The sequence below is a fragment of the Sorex araneus genome, chromosome 2, assembly GCF_027595985.1.
Source record: "Sorex araneus isolate mSorAra2 chromosome 2, mSorAra2.pri, whole genome shotgun sequence".
In the NCBI taxonomy this organism is placed as follows: Eukaryota; Metazoa; Chordata; class Mammalia; order Eulipotyphla; family Soricidae; genus Sorex; species Sorex araneus.
The window spans coordinates 198,478,599-198,499,697 of NC_073303.1; the positions used below are offsets into that span (position 1 = coordinate 198,478,599).

Here is a 21,099-nt window from a genome sequence, read left to right on the forward strand (position 1 = left end):
ACCCCACATAAGACTGAGAAAGTACCTAGATCATTTCTTTGGGTTCTCATGGTTACCTGAAAGAACTCCTTTCCCCCAACTTTCTAGAGTGATACTATCTAAAATCTAAAATATATGAAACACTGTCTAAAAATTATCGTGGCTTCTATTAAAAAAAATTGAGTGAGTTACTAAAAGCGAAAAGGCCTCTTGAGTCTCCGAAAGCTGATAAAGTAGTTTACACCTGCTTCTTGGGGACAAATGCACCCTCCCTCTGTATTCTTACATTCCCTTTTATGCCAGGATCTTGTCAGACCCTGGCCTGAATCAAGTGCAATGAAAACTTAAGGTCAGGGACCTCTTCATGTATATGGCATTCTTTTATTCTTGGTCCAGTTTGATCCCACCAAAACACAATAAGGCCCTTAAGTTTACTGGAAATATTTAGGTAGGTGTATTATGAATGCTAAAGAAAATGCTGGTGCCAATTTTGGGGAAGCTGGGGAGCTTAGCCCAGAGACAATGGTAATGCTTTTGGAAGTCACCCCCCTCCCCCAATGCCATCTTAACACAGAAACGCCCTTGCAGAATGGAGAGGATGATCAACTCAGGAGGTTGTTCTCCGTTCCCGGAGCCTCCTTTCTGTCTAGGCGGCAGGGTAGTGTGCCTGACTTCTGTTCTCTTTCGTGAAGCAGGAGTTTTATCTAGAAAGGCCAAAGTCCTAAGCCGAGATGCCAGTCAAGAGGACGAAAACACCTCCCCGTGCATTACCTGGGCTGGCCACAGCTCCCAACAAACCAAGTGATTACGGAGAGATAGCAACAATCCTGAGGTGACAGCTCCATAAACCTGTCTAGCGTTTTTTTTTTTTTTTTCCTAACGAGTCCCGAGCAAAGCATGCCACGGACGCCATCCTCGCGGGCACAGCTCCGGGGCACTCTCCGCCCAGAGGGAGCGCGCCTTGGACGTTTCTCCTGGAGCTCATTTGTGTTTTACTGCTCATCTTTCCTGCCGGGCAACACTGGACGCAGAGGCTGAAGTCCTGGCCGCCCGCCCAGCTCGAGTCAAGCTCCCAGGCAGAAGTGGATGAAGGACAGAGAACCCAGGGTGGGCGCAGAGCCAGTGGGGCTGCGTCGGGACACCCCCTGCTTGGGGCCCAAGGTGGCAAGGTGCTTCTCTGCAACCCCACTCCCAGAAAAGCACCCGTACTACCCCCCTCCCCAGGGATGCTCAGAGGCGCTGGTTTATGGAAGGAAGACAGTTTGGAGCGGAACCAGGTTGATAAACTTTCCTAATGAAAAAAAATGTTGGCGACAAATATCAATACAATGAAGTTCAGGGAGCAGTTGGTGCTGTTCTTAAAAATAGACCTTGGTGGCTGTGAATTGTGGGGCTGCTACGTCTCGTCTTAACTCGGGCTGGCTTGTTGTGTGACCTTGGGGGAGGCAGGGAATTTCTCTTTGCTTCCACTTTCCTACCCATTCCTGTGAGGAGTTCTCAAGAGCACTGGGTAAATAAGGCACTGCAGTTAGCCCTGATTATAATCAGGCATTTATTACTAAGAGAAAATAACATCCTCTAAAAGCACTAACCCACTAGTTTAGCCCAGGAGCAGGACTCTGCATCTCTGCTTGTCCCATATTTTTCAGAGAAACCCCGATTTCAAATATTTTCAGGTCATCATCTCCCTAACTTTGCTCACAACTTTTCTGCATTTCTCTTTTTTCACCAAAATAGAGGCACCCTGTATACATCCCGTCTTCCTTTTCTCTCTCGTGTGTAGGTTTACTCTTTGTAGTCAGAATCATAGAAGAAAATTATATTCATGTGATGTAAGCTCCGCAAAGTACTTAACAAAGCGATTGAGTGATGGGGGATTAAGTCCTTCAATCTTGCTATTTTCACTCTAAGTCCCTATAAACAATGGCTAACTGGCAAGAAATAGTGCCCCAGAAAATAGAAAATTCTAAAGGGTTTAAGTAACGCCTCCACTTAGCTCATCTCTAACCCAACAGTTTTCACGAAGAACTTCTTTAACCCAAGGGCAGACATATCCCCAAACAACTACGATGTATGTTATTCACCTTTTCCATTTTTTTTTTTTTGGCTTTTTGGGTCACACCCAGCGATGCTCAGGGCTGACTCCTGGCTCTGCACTCAGGAGTCACTCCTGGTGGTGCTCAGGGGACTATATGGGATGCTGGGAATCGAACCTGGTCGGCCGCATGCAAGGCAAACGCCCTACCCACTGTGCTATTGCTCCAGCCCCGCCTTTTCCATTTTTAATTAAGTTACTCAATGTTCTGGATAAAACAGAGGATTGGCCACACAGGGAATAGCTGAAGACATCAGAGGGATTGGTTAATCCATGCACTGGGATACCCCGGAGGATACCCCCAACCTCTGGGGTCAATGAGGGTCCCAACTGCTCACTGTCTTCAACCTCTCCTTAGAGAAATCCCCTCCTTCAAGGCTCTGGGCTCATTCATGCAGTCACGTGATTTCATGAACTCTTTGCAGAGAATGAGCTTTGATATCTCAGTATTACTGTAGGACAGATTAACTGGATGAGGGGTAGTTTTTCATGAGCCCCTTACCTAATACAAATATTTAAAGTCAAAACTGACATTTAAAAAAAATTTCACTCTCAAAAATGCCTTTTTGGAAACTCCCTTTCACTCGAGATTCTCTGTTGAAAGAAAAGATCTTTCAACATATTCACAATCCACTCAGGCCTCTCACCGGGAGCAGGAAACGGGTCTTCGTGGAGGCTGGCAAAGACTCGTCTCCACAGAGCACACCTTCGAGGCGTGTTCTTTCTTCATAAAAGTTCATTTTGAACCGTTGTTTCTCTATTGTTCAGAGATGTCAAAGAAATATCCCGTGGAATGCGGGAAAAGCCTCCCACGGTCCTCAGCCTAATCATTCTGGAGAACTGTCTAAAACGAAGAGTGTTTTGAGTCCTCTCTGGAACATGATCTTCACTACCACGTTATCACCGAAAACCATTAAAGGGAGGTGGCCAGCAGGCTGGCTTACTCCTTAATCCTACATCCTTTTCTTCATCACCGAATGGCAGGTGAGTGGGAGGAGTTTTCCTTCCAGTTTCCTGTTGAAAGTTTCATTTACCTCTTCTAGAGAGTCTCAGAGATGGGACATAGATAAGTCTCATTATCCACCACCTTATTTCTCCAAGGCCAGGGGAGTATTTAGAACAGACAGTATACAGGCAGGGTGGTAGGAGAGGAGAAGGGGATGTATGAAAACTGTAAGATGGAGCACCAGGAACTCCTTATTCTATTTCTGACTCTACCACCGACAGATTCTTATCAGCTTACATAAATCTCTGGGCTGCTTTTCCTGATCTATGAGGCTATTTGCCTTTGTTAGGATCCTTCTAGCTTATGGTTTTTGATTTCATGAAGCAAGATGTCTTTTCATTATTATTCCACCTGGCAATGCCATGGCCATTTTGCCAAAATCACTGAGTATTCAAGCAACAGAGTGATAGAGGGACTTGGGGAGGTCTTATCAATCTATTGATATGACACACTGCCTGATTTATATGCAATGGCTCTCAACATTACATTAGAACATGGCTGTGAATTATTTATAGTAACCTAGACGTGGAAACAAGATGAATTGGTAAAGAAGATGTGATGTACACAGTCTCACACATATACATACACATGCAATATCATTTCAATACAAAAAAAGAAAAAAATTGCCATTTGTTACAACATGGACAATTTTTTTCAGGGTACTGGGCTAAGGGAAACAATTCAAAGGCAGTCAATTTAAAGTATGATCTACATGGTAGTGAACAACATGGTGGAATATATAATACGGAATTGGATATTTCAAATATCCAAATATCAAATATCCTAAGCAAGTTGATGTTGAAAGTTTGTAACACATCAAGTGTAACTACATGAGTGATGAATGAGTGAGCTGGCTTTACTCGGAAATCATTTTGTAACATATTCATTTCTCAAGTGCACCTGTTGCACACCATCAACATACACAGGGTCACAGGTCGCAGGTCAAATGTCTCAAGAGCGTTGGGAAGGGATCCCATAAATTATCTTGGAAAGATTTTAAAGAAAAAGGACAATGGTTTCAGACGTAACTTCATCAAAATGAGAAGTCGCCACCCTGAGTCAAAGCTTTCCATTATGGGGGCTGGAGCAATAGCACAGCAGGTAGGGCGCTTGCCTTGCACGTGGCCGACCCAGGTTTGAATTCCCAGCATCCCATATGGTCTCCCGAGCACCACCAGGAGTAATTACTGAGTGCAGGGCCAGGAGTAACACCTGTGCATCGCCGGCTGTGACCCAAAAGGCAAAAAAAAATAAAAAGCTTTCCATCATGAAAGAATTAGCCAGGGGGATCCCATGTTTTGCGGGTGACAGGACAGATGTGAATAAAATACTACGGTATCCTAGTCAGCCTGGAAATCTGCATGCATTTGGCTCTTCTCTCTGGTGGAATGTATGGCTCTAACACCTCTTTGGACAGACTTATCACCTTTCATCGGATGCTTCCCGACACCCACATTCCATTTAGAGGGAAAGATTCCCTCACGATGGTTCTTTGGGGCTAATCCCTTCGGCCTGTTCCAAGGGCCTTTCTGAATGACAAGGTTTTTCTAAGTTAGAAAAACACAGATGCAGCTCTGGGAAAACCGTTCTGAGACCCTTTTCTCCCTCTGACCATGAGCCATAGACCAGAGTGGCCATCCGTTTTGTTTTTGTGAAGCTCCCTGCCCTTGTTGGTCCTTTGCAGGCTGCAGTAAATCCAGAGAGATCCCCAATTTCCCCTTCTCTGCATGAGAATAACCGAAGAAAGGATATTTAGGGATGTCCTAGTTTCAGCTGCTTCCTGAGGAGGGTAGTTTTGCACTGGGGCTGTCCAAGAGATGGGCTGTGTGATTTTCAAGTGCTTACTCAGGGCACCTATTCTAAGCCAAAGGGACGATTATTAATAGTCGACTTTGGGAGCATCCATGTTGGATTAGATGGCATATGTGTGGTCCTATATGGCCACAGCGGGCTTTTCACACATAACTGGTATCAGAGAATACCACTGAGCTCCCAGCATTCCCTGAGTCTGGGCAGGGCCAGAAAGGCTCCCTGGGCTGAAGAAGGAGAAGTTGAGCGGGAGAAAATCAAGTCAGAAATGGAGAGAGGTGGGCCACATGGCTCTTGGACCTGGAGCAAGGAGCGCTGTCCTCTCCTGCTGGCAGGGGGCTCTCGAGGGACGCTGCCCACTCTGGGGCCCCCGGGCAAAGCTAAGGCAGTACTGGGCATGGTCCAGAGTGCTGGGTGGACCACTCTGCACCCTGTAGCAGTGCAAGAAAGAGAGCCGCGAGCTGTGAGACCACGGGGTGCATCTGCAGGTGGACTCCCCCCGGGGGCAGCCTTGGGGTCCCCATAGATCCCTGTGCCATGAGAAGGAACACCCATACCTCCTCCACCACCCCTGAGTGGACAGCTGCTAGAGACGCAGGCAGGACCCATACCTCCTCCACCACCCCTGAGTGGACAGCTGCTAGAGACGCAGGCAGGTCTGTTCCTCTGGGGTCCGAACTCTTTCTGAGGCTCCCAGTCAACCTTCTATTGAAGCTCATTATTATCTCCAATTTACAGGCGAGGGTGATAGCACAGCAGTTGGGCGTTTGCCTTGCACGCGGCCAACCCAGGTTCGATTCCTCCTCCGTCCCTCTCGGAGAGCCCGGCAAGCTACCGAGAGTATCCCACCTGCACGGCAGAGCCTGGAAAGCTCCCCGTGGTGTATTTGATTTGCCAAAAACAGTAACAAGTCTCACAATGGAGACGTTACTGGTGCCCGCTCGAGCAAATCAATGAACAAAGGGAAGACAGTGCTACAGTGCTACAGGCGGAGGGAAGTGGGGTTCAGAGAGATTCCAGGAGTGTCCCAGGCTTAGGTGAAAAAGCCAGAAGCAAGGCTGGCTGCGCCCCTCCTGGAGAACTCAGCCCTGGCTCTCCTACTCTCTTACATTTCCCCATCTTCCTGCCCTGGGAGGGTGAGCGGGATTCTCACTCTGAACGTCCCTGCTGCTGGGAAGAGGGAATTCTGATTTTCCGCCTGGGCCCTGCACAGGTTCCTGTCAGCTCCTTAGCCCGGCCTGGGAGGCGGCCCCCTGCCAGGGCCAGGGCGTGGCTCTGGAAAAAAAGCATTCGCCCATGTTTACTCAAAGGTAGTCATTAAGTCACCGTGAAGACGGCTCTTGTGCAGACTAAACAACTCCACTCCCTTTTCAAAAAGTCTTCCTCCCAGGAGCTATTTTTTTTTTCAGGGTACCATCATTCTATATTTACTGATTGTCTCCCTACCGCCCTCGCCACAGGCACTCTCCTCCGAGGAGCCCTCCGAGCCCCTATGTTTAAATTATCTTGCAACAGGATTTTCATGGGAGGCGCACAGAAAGCAGGGAAAAGGATTTCCAAAGTTTCTGCTTCTGATCTCCACAGCCTGAGAAAAGACCCGTCCGGAAGGTAAAAACGGGAGCTTTGTGCTTCATCTGCTCCCCGGAGGCCTCGGCGGGCCGCCTGTAGGCCAGCCCACTCCTCAATTATATGCTTGTTTCTGACCCCACTTGAGAAACCAGTCTTTCAGTCTTTCAGCAATGGTCCTGAGTCCTTCAAGAACCCAGAGCTCAGAGTGCCCTCGAGACACACCACGACACACACACACACACACTCACACACACACACACAACCACCCACCCACACACACGCACACGTGCACACACATGCACACACACACATACACACAACCACCCACCCACACACACGCACACGCACACGCGCACACAAGCACACACACATACACACAACCACCCACCCCCCCACACACGCGCACACACGCATACACACACGCACACACACATACACACAACCACACACACGCACACGCACGGCACACCACTCCCTGAGCCTCATTTGAGCCAGGTTTGTCCAACGCAAGAATTCTGAGCCAGGGTCCCCAGTGCCCGAGAGCGCCCGCCCCCTCGAGGCCCCACTTACTTCGAGGTTCTCGGGGTCCGTCCACGGTGATTTTGATGGCCCTGTGGTAGGTGGCGACTTGCGGTGGGTTGGTGAAGACGGTGATGGTGAGAGTGAAGCTCTTCCCTGTCGGAACACGGAGGAGAACGGGTGAGAATGAGGGGTGCCCACGGGTGGCCAGCCACTGATCTCCGCTGTCCAGCTTGGTAGCTGGGCAGGTGTTTCCCGCAACCGGGGGGAGTGTGCTGTCTGCGCTTCAGCGCCCACACCTGCAGCCGAGTCCCAGGTAATAATGCGCCCCATCCTTCCTCTCCTTGCCCCTTTATTTTTTTTTTTGAATTGCTATACCACTCTTTTATTAAGCATTAGATCTGTCTTTTCTTAAAATAATACACTAATCAAGAGGATTATATTTAAAATGCAGCTACCAAATTATTATTATCGGCAAAGATAGACGTATATATAGGAACATGTTGCAAATTATAGACAATTGTTATCTATATAGGTCTCCTTTCCCCTTTAATCTTTAGTAAACAGCATGGAATTTTGACAGATTTCTTGTTTTTTTGAAATTTTTAATTTTTAAATTTTTTTTTGGTTTCAAGGCAAAACCCCTAGGTTCAGATCACCCCACCGTATTTCCTCCCATTTCCCCAGTGTAGAAACACGGGGCAGAAAGCAATGCAAATTCCAATTCCATCTTCCCTCTCCGATTTTTTTTTTTTTGTATCTATGAGGATTAAGAGAAAAAGAATTCTTCAAGGGGAAGACAGACTAAATTCAGATTATTTGTCCTACATATTTAAAATAGGAATTTCAATTGATTTAAAATATTATTTTGAAGGAAATTAGAGGCAGTCATAGGCTTTGCCAGACCCCAATGTCTAGGTAATAAATAGGCTATATAACTGATAGAGATTCAAGCCGCTCTATCAGGACAAACAGACACTGAGATTTTTGTAGAAACATTTCACATACAATTATGAAATGTGGGCATATCTTCACAGCATATGTGCTTAGTGGCACCGCATTCGATAACTTAAAATTCATAAATGCTTATGTTATCATATGTACACCAACATAAATATGCAATTAATGGAATAAAATATCTTACTAATTAATATTATAATTATTAATATATAAACATCCTAATAAAGATAAATTATATATTAGTAACATAAAAGCATGAACCATTAAGATTAATAAAATAAGTATCAATGTAAAGTGTCATTAGTTTAAAACATTTCTTATTAACTGAGTATTTCAGAGGATGGATTCAGTTGGGTTCTGGCTAGCAAACCTTTGGCAAAGGCCCAGGGTGTCCTGGAAGGTGATTCTTAAGTTTTGGATTTTGGGGTCACACTCAACAGTGCTCAGGGGTTACTGCTGGTTCTGCACTCAGGAACCATTCCTGGTGGCCTCGGAGGACATATGGTTGCCTGGGATAGAACCCGGTTGGCCGTGTGCAAGGCAAGTTCCCTTTTACCCATTGTACTCTCCCCAGCGCCCCTGGGAGATGACTTAATAGCCCTTCCCCACCTTTCAGAATCCTGTGTGTGTTGCATATGTGTTGTACATTGTATGTGTTGTGTGTCTGTGTTGTCTGAGGCATGTATTGTCTGTGTTGTACATGGTATGTGTGTGCTATGTACCTGTGTTGTATATGGTTGTGCACTATGTGTATTGTATGTCTGTGTTGTATGTTGTCTGTGTATGTTGGGGGTATGTATTGTGTATGGTGTATATTGTCTTTTTTGTGTCTGTGTTACACATGGTGTGTGTTGTACATGGTATGTGTGTTATACTTGTGTCTGTGGGATGTATTATTTGTGTGGCCATGTGCTGTCTGTAGTAGCATGTATAATCTGTGAATGCTGTGTTTGTATTGTTTGTGGTGTGTTCTGGGTTCTTGTGTTGTCTGTCGAGTGTGTTGTCTGCTTGTGCTGCATGTTTGTGTTATCTGTCTGTGGTGTGTGCTACCTATGTGTGCTGTGTGTTTGTGTTATCTGTGTGGGCAGTCTGAGTGTGTGTGTTGTCTGCATGTGCTGCGTGTTGTGTTGTTTGTGTGTAACGTGTGTTTGTGATATCTGTGTGTGCTGTGTATTTGTGTTCTCTATTTGTGGTGTGTGCTACCTATGTGTGCTGTGTGTGTAGTATGTGCTTGTGTGTTGTGTGTATTTGTGAGTGTGTTTGTATTGTCTGTGTGTCTGTGTTGTCTGTGTATGCTTTGTGCTTGTGTGGTCTGCGTGTGCTGTGTGTTTGTGCTGTCTGCATGTGCTGTGTATGTGTGTTTGTCGCATGTGCTGTAGGACTCTCTTTTACAATCCTGTTTACGGGTGGCTTGGTTCTCAGTATTAACTCACTTCCTTCTTTTAATCGGGTCACATGAAACGAAACCTAAAGACACAAAAGGGAAAGAAGCCCGGACACCCATGCCCTGACCCATTGCGAGACCATATTCAGACGAGACCGTGTTCAGAACCGGACAGCCCACCTTGCCCAGACAGTCAACTCCCTGCCTGCCGGGCACACAAACAAGACAGAGAAAATGTCCTTGGGGCTGTGAGAGAGAGAGAGAGAGAGAGAGAGAGAGAGAGAGAGACAGACAGACAGACAGACAGACAGACAGACAGACAGACAGAGACAGAGAGAAACAGAGACAGAGAGACACAGAGAAGACAGAGAGATACAGAGACACAGAGACAGAGAGAAACAGAGAAGACAGAGAGACACAGAGACACAGAGACAGAGAGAGACAGAGATACAGAGATGGAGAGACAGAGACAGAGAGAGAGCAGCAGAGAGAGAAAGAGACAGAGAGAGCAGCAGAGAGAGAGACAGAGACAGAGAAAGGGAGACAGAGAGAGGGAGAGAAACGGGGAGGGGGTGAGACAGAGAGAGAGAGTAAGGTCCCTGGGAGCAGGCCAGTCCGCCCTGCGCGGGCCCAGGAGGTGGGAGCCTTGACCCAATCTCTCCAGATCTCTTTCCTGGCCTGCAAACTCGGGCTTTGCAGAAACAGCCCAAGTCACGTTCCAACCCCGCTGTGATCTTAGGGCAGCGGAGTCCTCCGGCGCCCCAGCCCCGGGTGCTTCCTCACGGCAGTCCTGAGAGTCTGTGAAAATCCACAGGTCCTTTCCTGGCAGGACCGCCCACTGGCCGGCGGACACCACAGGAGTTGCAGCTCTGGGTGCCGAGGGTCAAGATCAAGACATGGGCCCGGAAGCTTCCCGAGGAGGCTTCCGGGACCCGAGACTCCTCCCCGGCCGGTCCACTCTTGCACTGGCACCACGGCTCTGTGCCTGCCTGGGCGCGGGCGTTTCTGTCTCCCAGTCTCCCTCTGCCCACAAGGACACTGGCCACTGAGCCCCGGGGCCACCTCGCTCAACAGGACCTCCCTTAACTTGGCGACAACACTCGCTGCCAAATAAGGTCACGTTTATGTAGGCCCGAGGTTCCCGGGAGACATGCACCTTTTTAATTTTCTCTGGAGGGGTGGGAGTTCTCCCAAGCTGTGCTCAGGAGTGCTGGAGACACCCCCTCAACCCCAACCCTGACAGTTCTCCGCCAATCGGGACATTGGTTTAACGCAAAGGCCTAAGGATTCGGTGCTATTCGGGTCCTGAAGAGTTAGGAGGATCCTGGGATCATGAGGATTTTATTATTGTATTATTATTTATAATTTTATTATGACAGGATTATCCCAGCCAGCTCCCTGGTGTTTGGGGGCTCCCCAGGACTGCAGCAGGCAATGCTTGGGGGACCCCGGGGTGCTGGGGGTCTTCCTGGAATCAGCCACATTCCAGCCTCGGCACTTATACTTCCAGGATCACTGTTCAGCCCAGCACAAACACCAAGTGTCACTGCGGACTGTGAGTGACAAATGAGCTGGAGACACGTGAAACCATCTCCCTCCCCAGGGGCTGCCCTGCTCTCTCTGGCCTGCTCGTGGTCTCCTAGGCCATAAGCAAGTGGTGCCTTCGTAGGCGACATTCTTTGTACACAGACATTCTGGAGTCAGGACCACACCTGTGGGTGCCCCCGGTTTACTCTTGGCTCTGTGCTCCCTCCAGGAGGGGCTCAGGGACCCCAGGCAGTGCTGTCTGCTTCTCTGCTGCGTGCAAGGAATAAGCCTTAACTCCTGTCCTATCTCTCCGGCATCTTTAGATCCGCCCACAGCATCCCGCACTTCATACGCCTTCCCAGATACAATGTCTGATGGTCTTTACCACATTCCCATGAAATAAACCAAACGCGGATGCCCTGGCCTTCGACCCAGAGAAAGAAAAGAGCCAAGGTTCAGAGAGGGTAGGCTGCTGGCCCCAAATCATAAGGCCACACCCCGGACCTCTCACCAGCTTCCCTTTTACCGCCACCATATCCTAAATTGCTACCTCCAGATGCCCCTGCCCTGGCCGCAGCCTGAGTCCTCGTCCACATCCAAGCCGCTGTGGCTCTCCAGGACCTAAGTGTGTCCCAAGAGCCAGAGTGACCCTTCCCTGGGACCTGAGCCCAGGCAATGAGCGTTCATGGAATGCCAGGAGACCCAGTGAGCCACGGGCTGGCTGCTTCATGAGGAACAAGGCCCCATGGGGCAGGACGGGTGGGCTCCGTGCCCATCACCCTCACCCCCAGCTCCTGTCTCCATGCCCTGTCTTGAGAGATGCCACTTTACCTGGATCTCCCACCGAGGGGCTGGGCACGGGAGGGGGAGAGTGGGGGCATTTGGGGCACAGTGATATGAGTCACTCAGGGGGCTTTATTAGTTATTTATCTCTCTCTCACCCTTCCCACACACTCTGGCACCATCCTTGATGACGAGGGGCCCCTGCAGTGGTGACACCTGTGCCAATCCCCCCTAAACATCAACACCTGCCACGCCCACCACCCACCCGCTTGTCAAGCACTGGCAGGAACGGTGGCTGCCCCCTGGAGCCTGACTTCCTCATTCAAATGACCTCTAGGCCTGGCATTCACTGGGTGAGGGGGCGGGCGAACTCCTAGTGTTGTTCTCAACCACTTTGCAGCTAAAGAAGGAGTCGGAGGAGGAGCCATCGTCTGACTCACACCCACCCCCAGATAGGTGGGGCCGGAAAACACCACAGATGCCCTTGACCTTGGGAGCTGGGCAACTTCTTGCCAGAGAGGGTCTGACCAGTGCACTGGGGAGCCCTATGAGGGGGTGGCAGCTGGGGCCACCATTGAACAGACTGAGGTGTCCATGGAATGGAGGGAGGGGATTGCCAGGGCACGAGAGGAAGCACAGTGGGGACCCTAAGGCTCGTCTTGCACTTGGAAACCAAAGCCAACAGCAGCCTGAGTGCCAGGGGTGGGATGGGGACAGTTGAGTTCCAGCAACATCTCTATTACTCATTGTCACAGATGCTGGCATCCAGCAAGAACCTGGGAAGGAGCAACCAGGGAGAGAGAACTCGGCCTCCAGTCATGCACGGAGGCAGCCCAAGAACACGCGACATCAGAGATACGCCAACGCAGAGGTGGGCAGAGAGACAGTGTCTGCTGCCGCCCGCAGGCCTGTGTTCAAATCCCAGCTGTCTGGAGGCACGACCTTGTTGCCCTCCATCTCTGTATCTCATTGCAGCCACTGTGACGGGGACAGACCCTCTGTTTCACTGGTGCAAGTCAGGCGAACAAACGCATCTTAAATCCCAGCTCCTTAAGGACACAGGAAAGTAGGCTCCAGGAAAACCAGCCCCGTGGGAGCAGCCAGAGAGCAGATGCCAGGGAGGGCACGGTGGGTGGAAGGGGAATGTGGTCGGGGGTAGGGTGGGGCGGGGTGGGGGCGCCTGATGGATAGTGACTGGGTCCTTCCCTGCTTCCCCGGGGAATTCTAGCAAAGTAGAGAACTGCAAAAAAACATCCACTGAGATGCGGGATTATGAACATGGCAGCATGGAGTTCAAGGTCAAGTTCACTCCTGCCCCACCAGCTAGTGACCTCTGCACGGTACAACAGTGCCGGCTAACCTGCTTTATCAACAAGTCAGGCCCAAATGACGTCCAGGTGGGCACAGGTTGCCCCTTCCTCCCATGCCAGTCCGTGCCTCCAAATGCTAAGGTAAACGTCTGAGGACTTTACTGAGTCTTGGAAGGAGATCACGGGAGAGCGTCTATCCCTGGCCACGTGTAGCCGGGCAGCCATGACAAACACAGCCCACCCTTCACTGGCCTAGAAGCCTTGGCCGGTTGGTGCCCGCGACTAGGGTCTAGTCAAGCCCCTGTCCCAGCTGGACACCTCAGTTCTGCCCAGACTTTCCACATCTGGGAAGTGGCTAGCCCTCAGATTTCTCATGAACGGCATGACGCTCCCCCAAAACCACGGGGCTAGGACCAGGACTTGAAACTGTCCCTGGCACGGGAAACAGAGCAACTGAGAGGGAACTGGGGGGTCACGCACATCAGCAGACATCCTTCCCCGTCCCAGGGGGTTGGTCTGGCCCTCCCTTCCCGGCCTGTCGTCACCCCACTCTCAGGTTAGGCTTCTGCATCCGTTCCTAGGGCTCTGGGCCCTGGCTGGAGGTTTGGGCCTGTGAATCAGCTTCTCCTTTGGGGAGTTGGTTTCTGTGGGATGTGAAACCCGCTCCTTGTCATGCAAAGCAGGCAGGGCCCAAGGGGGTGGAAATGGGGAGGGTGGGGTGTCCCATGGCTCACAGGAGACCACCATCACCTCATTCCCTGGCCCATCTTCCTCTTTAAACTTTTCCTTCTTTCTTTCTTTCTCTCTTTCTTTCTTTCTTTCTTTCTTTCTTTCTTTCTTTCTTTCTTTCTTTCTTTCTTTCTTTCTTTCTTTCTTTCTTTCTCTCTTTCTTTCTTTCTCTCTCTCTCTTTCTTCTCTCTTTCTTCTTTCTTTCTTTCTTTCTTTCTTTCTTTCTTTCTTTCTTTCTTTCTTTCTTTCTTTCTTTCTTTCTTTCTCTCTTTCTTTCTTTCTCTCTCTTTCTTCTTTCTTTCTTTCTTTCTTTCTTTCTTTCTTTCTTTCTTTCTTTCTTTCTTTCTTTCTTTCTTTCTTTCTTTCTTTCTTTCTTTCTTTCTTTCTTTCTTTCTCTCTTTCTTTCTTTCTCTCTTCCTCCCTCCCTCCCTCCCTCCCTCCTTCCTTCCTTCCTCCCTCCCTCCTTCCCTCCCTCCCTCCCTCCCCCCTTCCTTCCTTCCTTCCTTCCTTCCTTCCTTCCTTCCTTCCTTCCTTCCTTCCTTCCTTCCTTCCTTCCTTCCTTCCTTCCTTCTTTTTGGTTTTGAGGGCCACACCTGGCGATGCTCTGGGCTTACTCCTGGCTCTGCACTCAGGAATCACTCCTGGCAGTGCTCTTGGGAATATACGGAACACCAGGGATTGAACCCGGGTGCTATCTCTCTGTCCCCATCCCTTGCCCATTTTCTGTGGAACCTCTGCAGGGCAGTCCAGCATGCTCCCATAGTTTCAAGCACCCGGGCAGAATGAAAAGGAAACAGTAACAAAATAAAATTTTAAAAATTACAGCTTTGGGAAACCAAGAAAGCCAATGAAACCTCTAGCTTTGTTTTGTTTTTCTTGGCCAATCCTGGAAATCCCCAAAGATTCGGAAATGTTGCAGGAAGGATTCTTCTCTGACCATACAGACGGTGCAGGGTCTGGTTTTGATCACGGGTAACTAAGTACTCAAAGAAATGCCCCTCAGATGCGGGGAGAGGTGGGCGGAGCGCTTCTCCCAAGGCATCCGAATGTGTGTGCCTTGCTTTTCCACTGGAAAACCTCAGTCAAAATGAATACTTTCTCTCGCCATTCACTTCCTTACCCAAATACTCGGCACTACTTTTGGATCGTGGAGCTGGAGAATTATTTATTTGGGGATTTCTGAATAGGTACAAGATCCGTCAGCTTGGGTGGAATTCCCTGGTTTCTCCAGATCGAAGTGAAATGAAGACGCTGTTGTGGAAATACTTTGCTCTGTGGGCTCAGGGCACGATGGGGTCTTTATCCCACTGTATTTGCTTTTTTTTTTTCTTTTTGGGTCACACCCGGCAATGCACAGGGGTCATTTCTGGCTCATGCACTCAGGAATTACCCCTGGCGGTGCTCAGGGGACCATATGGGATGCTGGGATTCGAACCCGGGTTGGCCGCGTGCAAGGCAAACGCCCTACCCGCTGTGCTAGCACTCCAGCCCCCTGTATTTGCTTTTATACCAGCAAAGTGTGGTTGGGGGTCCGGGGGGTGGGGCGGGATCCTGCTATGTGTTGGCACAGAACAAAAGTCAGGTGCTTCAGATACAAAACTTTGTTTTCCGTAGAAACAGCGTTTGTTTGTTCAGCCCTGCGGATCATTTGAAAAAACAGTTACGAGGAAACGAAACACACACAGAGCCTTTGCACTGGCCGTGTCCCGTAAAAATGAGTGATTTAAGGACAAGGAGAGTGTCTCATTTACCTTTAGAAAGATTAGCAATGTGCATGGAGCCTGCAGAGACAGCGCCTCAGGTTGGTAAGGCATTAAGGCACTTGCCTTCCATGCTGCTGACCCGGGCTCGATCCCTGACACTGCATGGGCTCCCCAGAGGACCACTAGAATGGAATGACTCCGGAGCACAGAGCCGGGAGTAAGCCCTGAGAACTGCGGGGTGTGGCCCGGCCACCTCCCCCCCCCAGATAAAAATGAAAGCAAAATTGTGCTTTCATTTCTTTTTTTTTTTTTTTTTTGCAGGAGGTGAGGGCTTCCAAACCATGTTCTAATGTTTACAGGACCCCCCCAGGCCACTCTTGGTGACAGATACTCAGCTGACTGGACAGGATTCAGCGTTTGGTCACCGCAGTGGCTGGGGGCTCTCAGAGCCACGCCTGGTGGTGCTGATGGGACCTTGTGGAGCAGGGGGTGCTTGGGTGTGGTTGAGTGCCTGCCTCCGGCACGCAAGCACTGAGCCTCCGAGCGGCCAGTCATGCTTGAGCACCGGATCCGTGGACGATTTGGCTGGCCGTCCAGGGCAGCTGCTTCTCGGGCCGGTCCGGTTTCACTTCTAATCACAGCTCATCCTTTCAGGTCACGTGGGCGCAAGGCTCAGGAGTATTTATCAACCCCCAGGTCTGCCCTGACGCTTCAGCCCTTAGCATCTCCGCCCTCCACGCCCCCCTCCCCCCTCCCCAAGGTCCAGGTCCTGAGCAGCTCTTCCTTATGATCCTGACTATCTTGGTTCCCAAATATCTTGGTGGTGGATCCATGGTTTTTGTTGTTGTTGTTGTTTGTTTGTCTTTCTTTTTGGGTCACACCCGGTGATGCACAGGGGTTCCTCCTGGCTTTGCACTCAGGAACTGCTCCTGGCGGTGCTCAGGGGACCCTATGGGATGCTGGGAATCGAACCTGGGTCGGCCACGTGCAAGGCAAATGCCCTACCCTACTATCGCTCCAGCCGCTGGATCCACATTTTTAATCCTGTTCTCCCCAACGCTCTGCAAGACCCAGAAGTCAGCCCTCTAAGGTTGGCTGCCCCCAGTATGTCCGCTGGGATTCCCGATTCCCCAGGCTCCACCCATTGGGCCCCAGGTCACCAAGGACAGGTGACGAGGGTCTGACCCAGTTCCTCCTGACATCCTGCTCGTGCCCACGGCCCCTGGAACCGCAGATCAATGCGGCAAAGCCTTAGGTCGGTCTCTCTGACCAAACTCTGGGGCAAAGCCTTAGGTCGGCAGTTGGAAGAAGGCACCTCGGTTCCTACCGCCGGGTTTTTTCTTCCTGGAGTGGCTGCCATGGAGGGGTGCGTGATCAGGCAGGAAGAGGGAAGTTGGGGTGAGGCTGGGGAATGTGCAGGGCGCAGCCTGGGGCAACTGGTTTCTGGGCTCAGAGACATTGACCAAATTGGTGGTGGGCGGGGGGGGGGGCGGTGTCTGGGTCCACTGGGACACGGGCAGAGGCCAGACTGGCTGGCAGTGACGTCGAGGGGCACAGTGGGTGTCTGGCTCCATCCGGCCGCGCCCAGGACACTCTCCGCACTCTCCTACCAGTCCGGCATGCCCTGGCAGAGTGTCACTTGGTTCAGCGTCATTTATCTGTCAGTAACAAGGAGGAAACAGTGGCAGCTGGCACCGAACCAAGGCCATCAGGAGGAGTGCTGCGTGTGACCCCTGAGCTCTAGGTCCCGTTGAGGTTCCAAGGTCCCCCACAGGAGCCCTGGAGAGACCCCCCCTCCCTCTTCCTACAAGTTGTCTGTGGTGATGTCACCTCCCTGCTGAGGCCATCTGGCAGTCCTCCAGCCCACCAGGACAGAGTGAATTCCCAGGGGGGTGTGCAGGCCCGAGCCAGCTCTCGGGGGCTCAGCCCTCTGCACAGCTGACCCCAGCTGTCTGTCTGTCCTTTCCAGGCCAGGTGCCCCTTCCTGACTCTGGTTTCCCTGCTCGGACTCTCCGAGATGCCCTCAAGTGGACACTCCTCATCACCCTGAAACCCGCCCCCCCCAACCCAAACAGCCAAGACCAGGACCACCGGAGCGATAGTACAGCCAGGTGGGCGTTTGCCTTGCATGCGGCCGACCCAGGTTCAATCCCCAGCATCCCATATGGTCCCCGAGCACCAACTAGGAGTAATTTCTGAGTGCAGAGCCAGGAAGCATCACTGAGAATGACCCCAAAGCTTAAAACTTTGGGTCACTAGCCAGGGGAGATCCCTAGCCAGGGGAGATGCCCATCACTCCTTTCTGCTCCATGCTCTCCTCTTTAACAGAGGCCCGGACCCCACGGTCGGCTTAGCCATCAGCCCCTCAGTGCCCCCCCCAACCCCCGAAGTGCTGCCTTCTCTTTGTCTGGTCTCTGAGCCTGGCACACGGGAGGTACAGCACGCATGTCTGATGGGAGAATGAATGAATGAGTCCGTCCATGCCTGGATCGAAGAATCCATGGAGGATTCTTCAGTGGGGAAGTGCCCGGCAGCAGGCAGGAGGCCACGAGCCCTTCTGAGCCTAGCAGACCAAAAATGGGGTGCAGTGTGGGCCTGGGGTGCTGGGCTCTGGGGGACCTTCAGAGCCACGCCTGGAGGTTCGTGGGGTACGAGGGATCAAGCCGGGGTGGATGCGTGAAAGCGCATGCCTTAACCCCTCTCCTGTCTCTCTGACCAAACTCTGGGGCTTCTTATAGGACAGGGACTCTGACCTCCCCTGAAGGGGGCGAGCCCCACACCCAGGGGAAACTCACCAGCTCACTCTGAGAACACAGACCCGCCTCGCGACCAGACCCGGCACATGTCTAGAACCGTTCTGTGACCGTTCTCATTAGTATTCAAGTCTTTATGCACAGGGATTTATGAGGTTCTCGCCGAGTCCCGGGCACTTGCAGTTTACGAGGTTCTTATAGGATTAAGGAATATAAATTCCTTGCACTGAGGAGCGGATAGTGGAAACCAGCACCCTGCCGACGAGGCCCGAAGGCATGCTAACTCCCCCTGCTGCCTCCCTCCTCCCTCTGCAGTCTCCCGCCCACTCTGGAGTCTCCCTCCTCCCTCTGTCAGTCTCCCTCCTCCCTCTGCAGTCTCCCTGCCACTCTGGAGTCTCCCTCCTCCCTCTACTGCCTGACTCCTCCCCCTGCTGCCTCCCTCCTCCCTCTGCAGTCTCCCTGCCACTCTGGAATCTCCCTCCTCCCTCTGCTGCCTGACTCCTCCCTCTGTCAGTCTCCCTCCTCCCTCTGCTGCCTCCCTCCTCCCTCTGATTATCTCCCTCCTCCCTCTGCAGTCTCCCTCTTCCCTCTGCTGCCTTCCTCCTCCCTCTGCAGTCTCCCTCCTCCCTCTGCAGTCTTCCTCCTCCCTCTGATTATCTCCCTCCTCCCCTGCTGCCTCCCTCCTCCCTCTGATTATCTCCCTCCTCCCCTACTGCCTCCCTCCTCCCTGCTTATCTCCCTCCTCCCTCTGCTGCCTTCCTCCTCCTTCTGCAGTCTCTCTCTTTCCTCTGCAGTCTCCCTCCTCCCCCGCTGCCTCTCTTCTCCCTCTGCTTATCTCCCTCCTCCCTCTGCAGTCTCCCTCCCACTCTGCAGTCTCCCTCCTCCCTCTGTTGCCTAACTCCTCCCTCTGCAGTCTCCCTCCTCCCTTTGAGAGTCTCCCTCCTCCCTCTACAGTCTCCCTCCTCCCTCTGCTGCCTAATCCTCCCTCTGCTTCCTCCATCTGCTGCTTCACTCTTCCCTCTGCAGTCTCCCTCCTCCCTTTGCATGTCTTCTTCCTCCCCCTGCAATTCTCCCTCCTCCTTCTGCAAGTCTCTCTCCCCACTTTGAGAGTCTCATTCCCCCCTTTGAGTCTCCCTCCTCCCTGTGTGAGTCTCCTCCTCCCTCTGCTCACCTCCCTCCTCCCTCTGCCGATCTCCCTCCTCCCTCTGCGAGTCTCAATCTAGGACTTGACACCCCGAGAGTCACAGCCCCGTCGCTGCTGAGGTCTTGCAACATGCACATTCCCCAGCTCCCATTTTTCAGAACCCTCAGGAACCTCGGAAGGCCTCTTGGTAAAGCCACTATCGTGTCTGTCGGGCAGAGGGTGAGACCGAGGCTGCGCCAGGGCCCCACGCAGGCTCCGGAGGCGCTGCCTTCCAAAGATACACAGCACCTGAGCCGGGGGTTCCCGGGGTGATGCCAGGAATCAGAGCAGTGGCACCTGGGACCCGGTGGCTGGATGCAAGACGGCCGTGTCACAAGATACATCTCCGAGTAGCAGCGAGAGCAACCCTTTCTCCCCATACGGGCAGCCGAACCAGAAAAACACGCGTGGACCTTCCCTGGCAGCCTTTGGATGCTGCGGAAACAGAGGGCTCTCGGGGCGAGAGTTGAATCCCAGGCAAGCTGCAGCGTCTACACTCGAGCTGGGGGTGGGGTCTGTGAGGACCTGCAGGGAGAGCGACCGGGAAGCTGCCCGTGGCATCTCAGCCACAGGACAAAAGGATTCTTCTGCCTCGTTGTCAAAAAGCAACATGCAATTGTTCACCTCTGATTGGGAATTGAGGAGGGAGGGTTGGGGGGGGATGAGTCATAAATATTTGCATGCTACTAATGTTTGGACAAAAGACGCGGGCTGCCAAGTAGGGGAGAACTGCTTTTCCCACGAAACATGAAAAACAGTGCTTCAAGTTACAGTCCCTATTTCATGTGGCCTCCTCCGCTGCTAATCTGCAATCTCGGTGCCCAGGAGCAGAAATAAGCCTATTGTGACATTAGGACCTGGTGGGGACGGAGCAGAGGACCCAGGTCCCCTCCGGGATACAGTGCCTGAGCCCACACACAGGAATACAGGTGCGGGAAGCTTGTGCTGGTGAGAGGCTTAAAGTGTTTGTCATCCGCACGGCCAACATGTTCCTGCAACAAATCTCACCAGGTAATGCTGGAGAGCCTGGGAGATGTCTTATCTCCGGCCGTGGGTGAGGCTTAGTGGCAGAGCCTGGGGCTTGCATGTGCGTGGGGTGCTGGGTTCAATCCCTGGCACCCCAAAGGTATGTCTTAGATCGGGTCATATGGCGAGCCTCGTCTCTCTGCCTCGACAAAGTCTGTGGGGCTCAGAGAGTTTAAGGAACTTGCCCGGAGACACACAGCTCTAAGCTGGGGGGTAGGGTGGGGCACAGCCCTCCCCCGGTCCCCCCTCTCTTCAGTGGGCAGCCTCTGCTTGTCGTTTGCAAGGTCTGGGCTGTTGGTTTCCCCCGACCTACAGGGTGCTGCCCAGAACAGGCGAGAATCAGCCGTCAAGGTGTGCAGCAGTGCCCGAGCGAGACTCCTTCTCTGAGAGCAGAGGCCCGGCCTGGCGGCGCTAACCATTAGACGACACTGCCCTGTGTGCTGAGACTCCTCCCCTCGGGGATGTCAGGTACAGGCCGAGTTTCTGACTGTACCATGGGGTCTCGGTGTCTCGGTTGCGTCTCCTGGGCTCTTTCAGTGTGAGAGGGGAGATGTTTGCGCAGTGTGGGAGGGGAGTTGGTCCATGAGTGGGGAGGGGGCCCTCCGTGATGCTGGAGGCGGCAGCCCCTGGGGTCTGTACATGCTTGTCACGAACACAGCCCCCACGTGCTCCTTAGGAGAGCTCACTCTTTGGAGCTTCCATTCACTGACCTACACCCGGGGGGCCTAATCTGGGGGCCCAGGGGCTGGGCCGGGGGGAGGATG

The 21,099-nt window shown here is 52.0% G+C and overlaps 1 protein-coding gene across 1 annotated transcript in view; it reads right to left on the reverse strand.

The window, feature by feature from the left end:
* Positions 1–21,099, reverse strand: part of RUNX1 (RUNX family transcription factor 1) — a 274,788-nt gene that overhangs the window by 66,128 nt on the left and 187,561 nt on the right. The window contains exon 5 of the mRNA XM_055127814.1: positions 7,029–7,133. Within this exon, the coding sequence (XP_054983789.1) occupies positions 7,029–7,133 (105 nt within the window). The remainder of the gene's footprint in view (positions 1–7,028; positions 7,134–21,099) is intronic.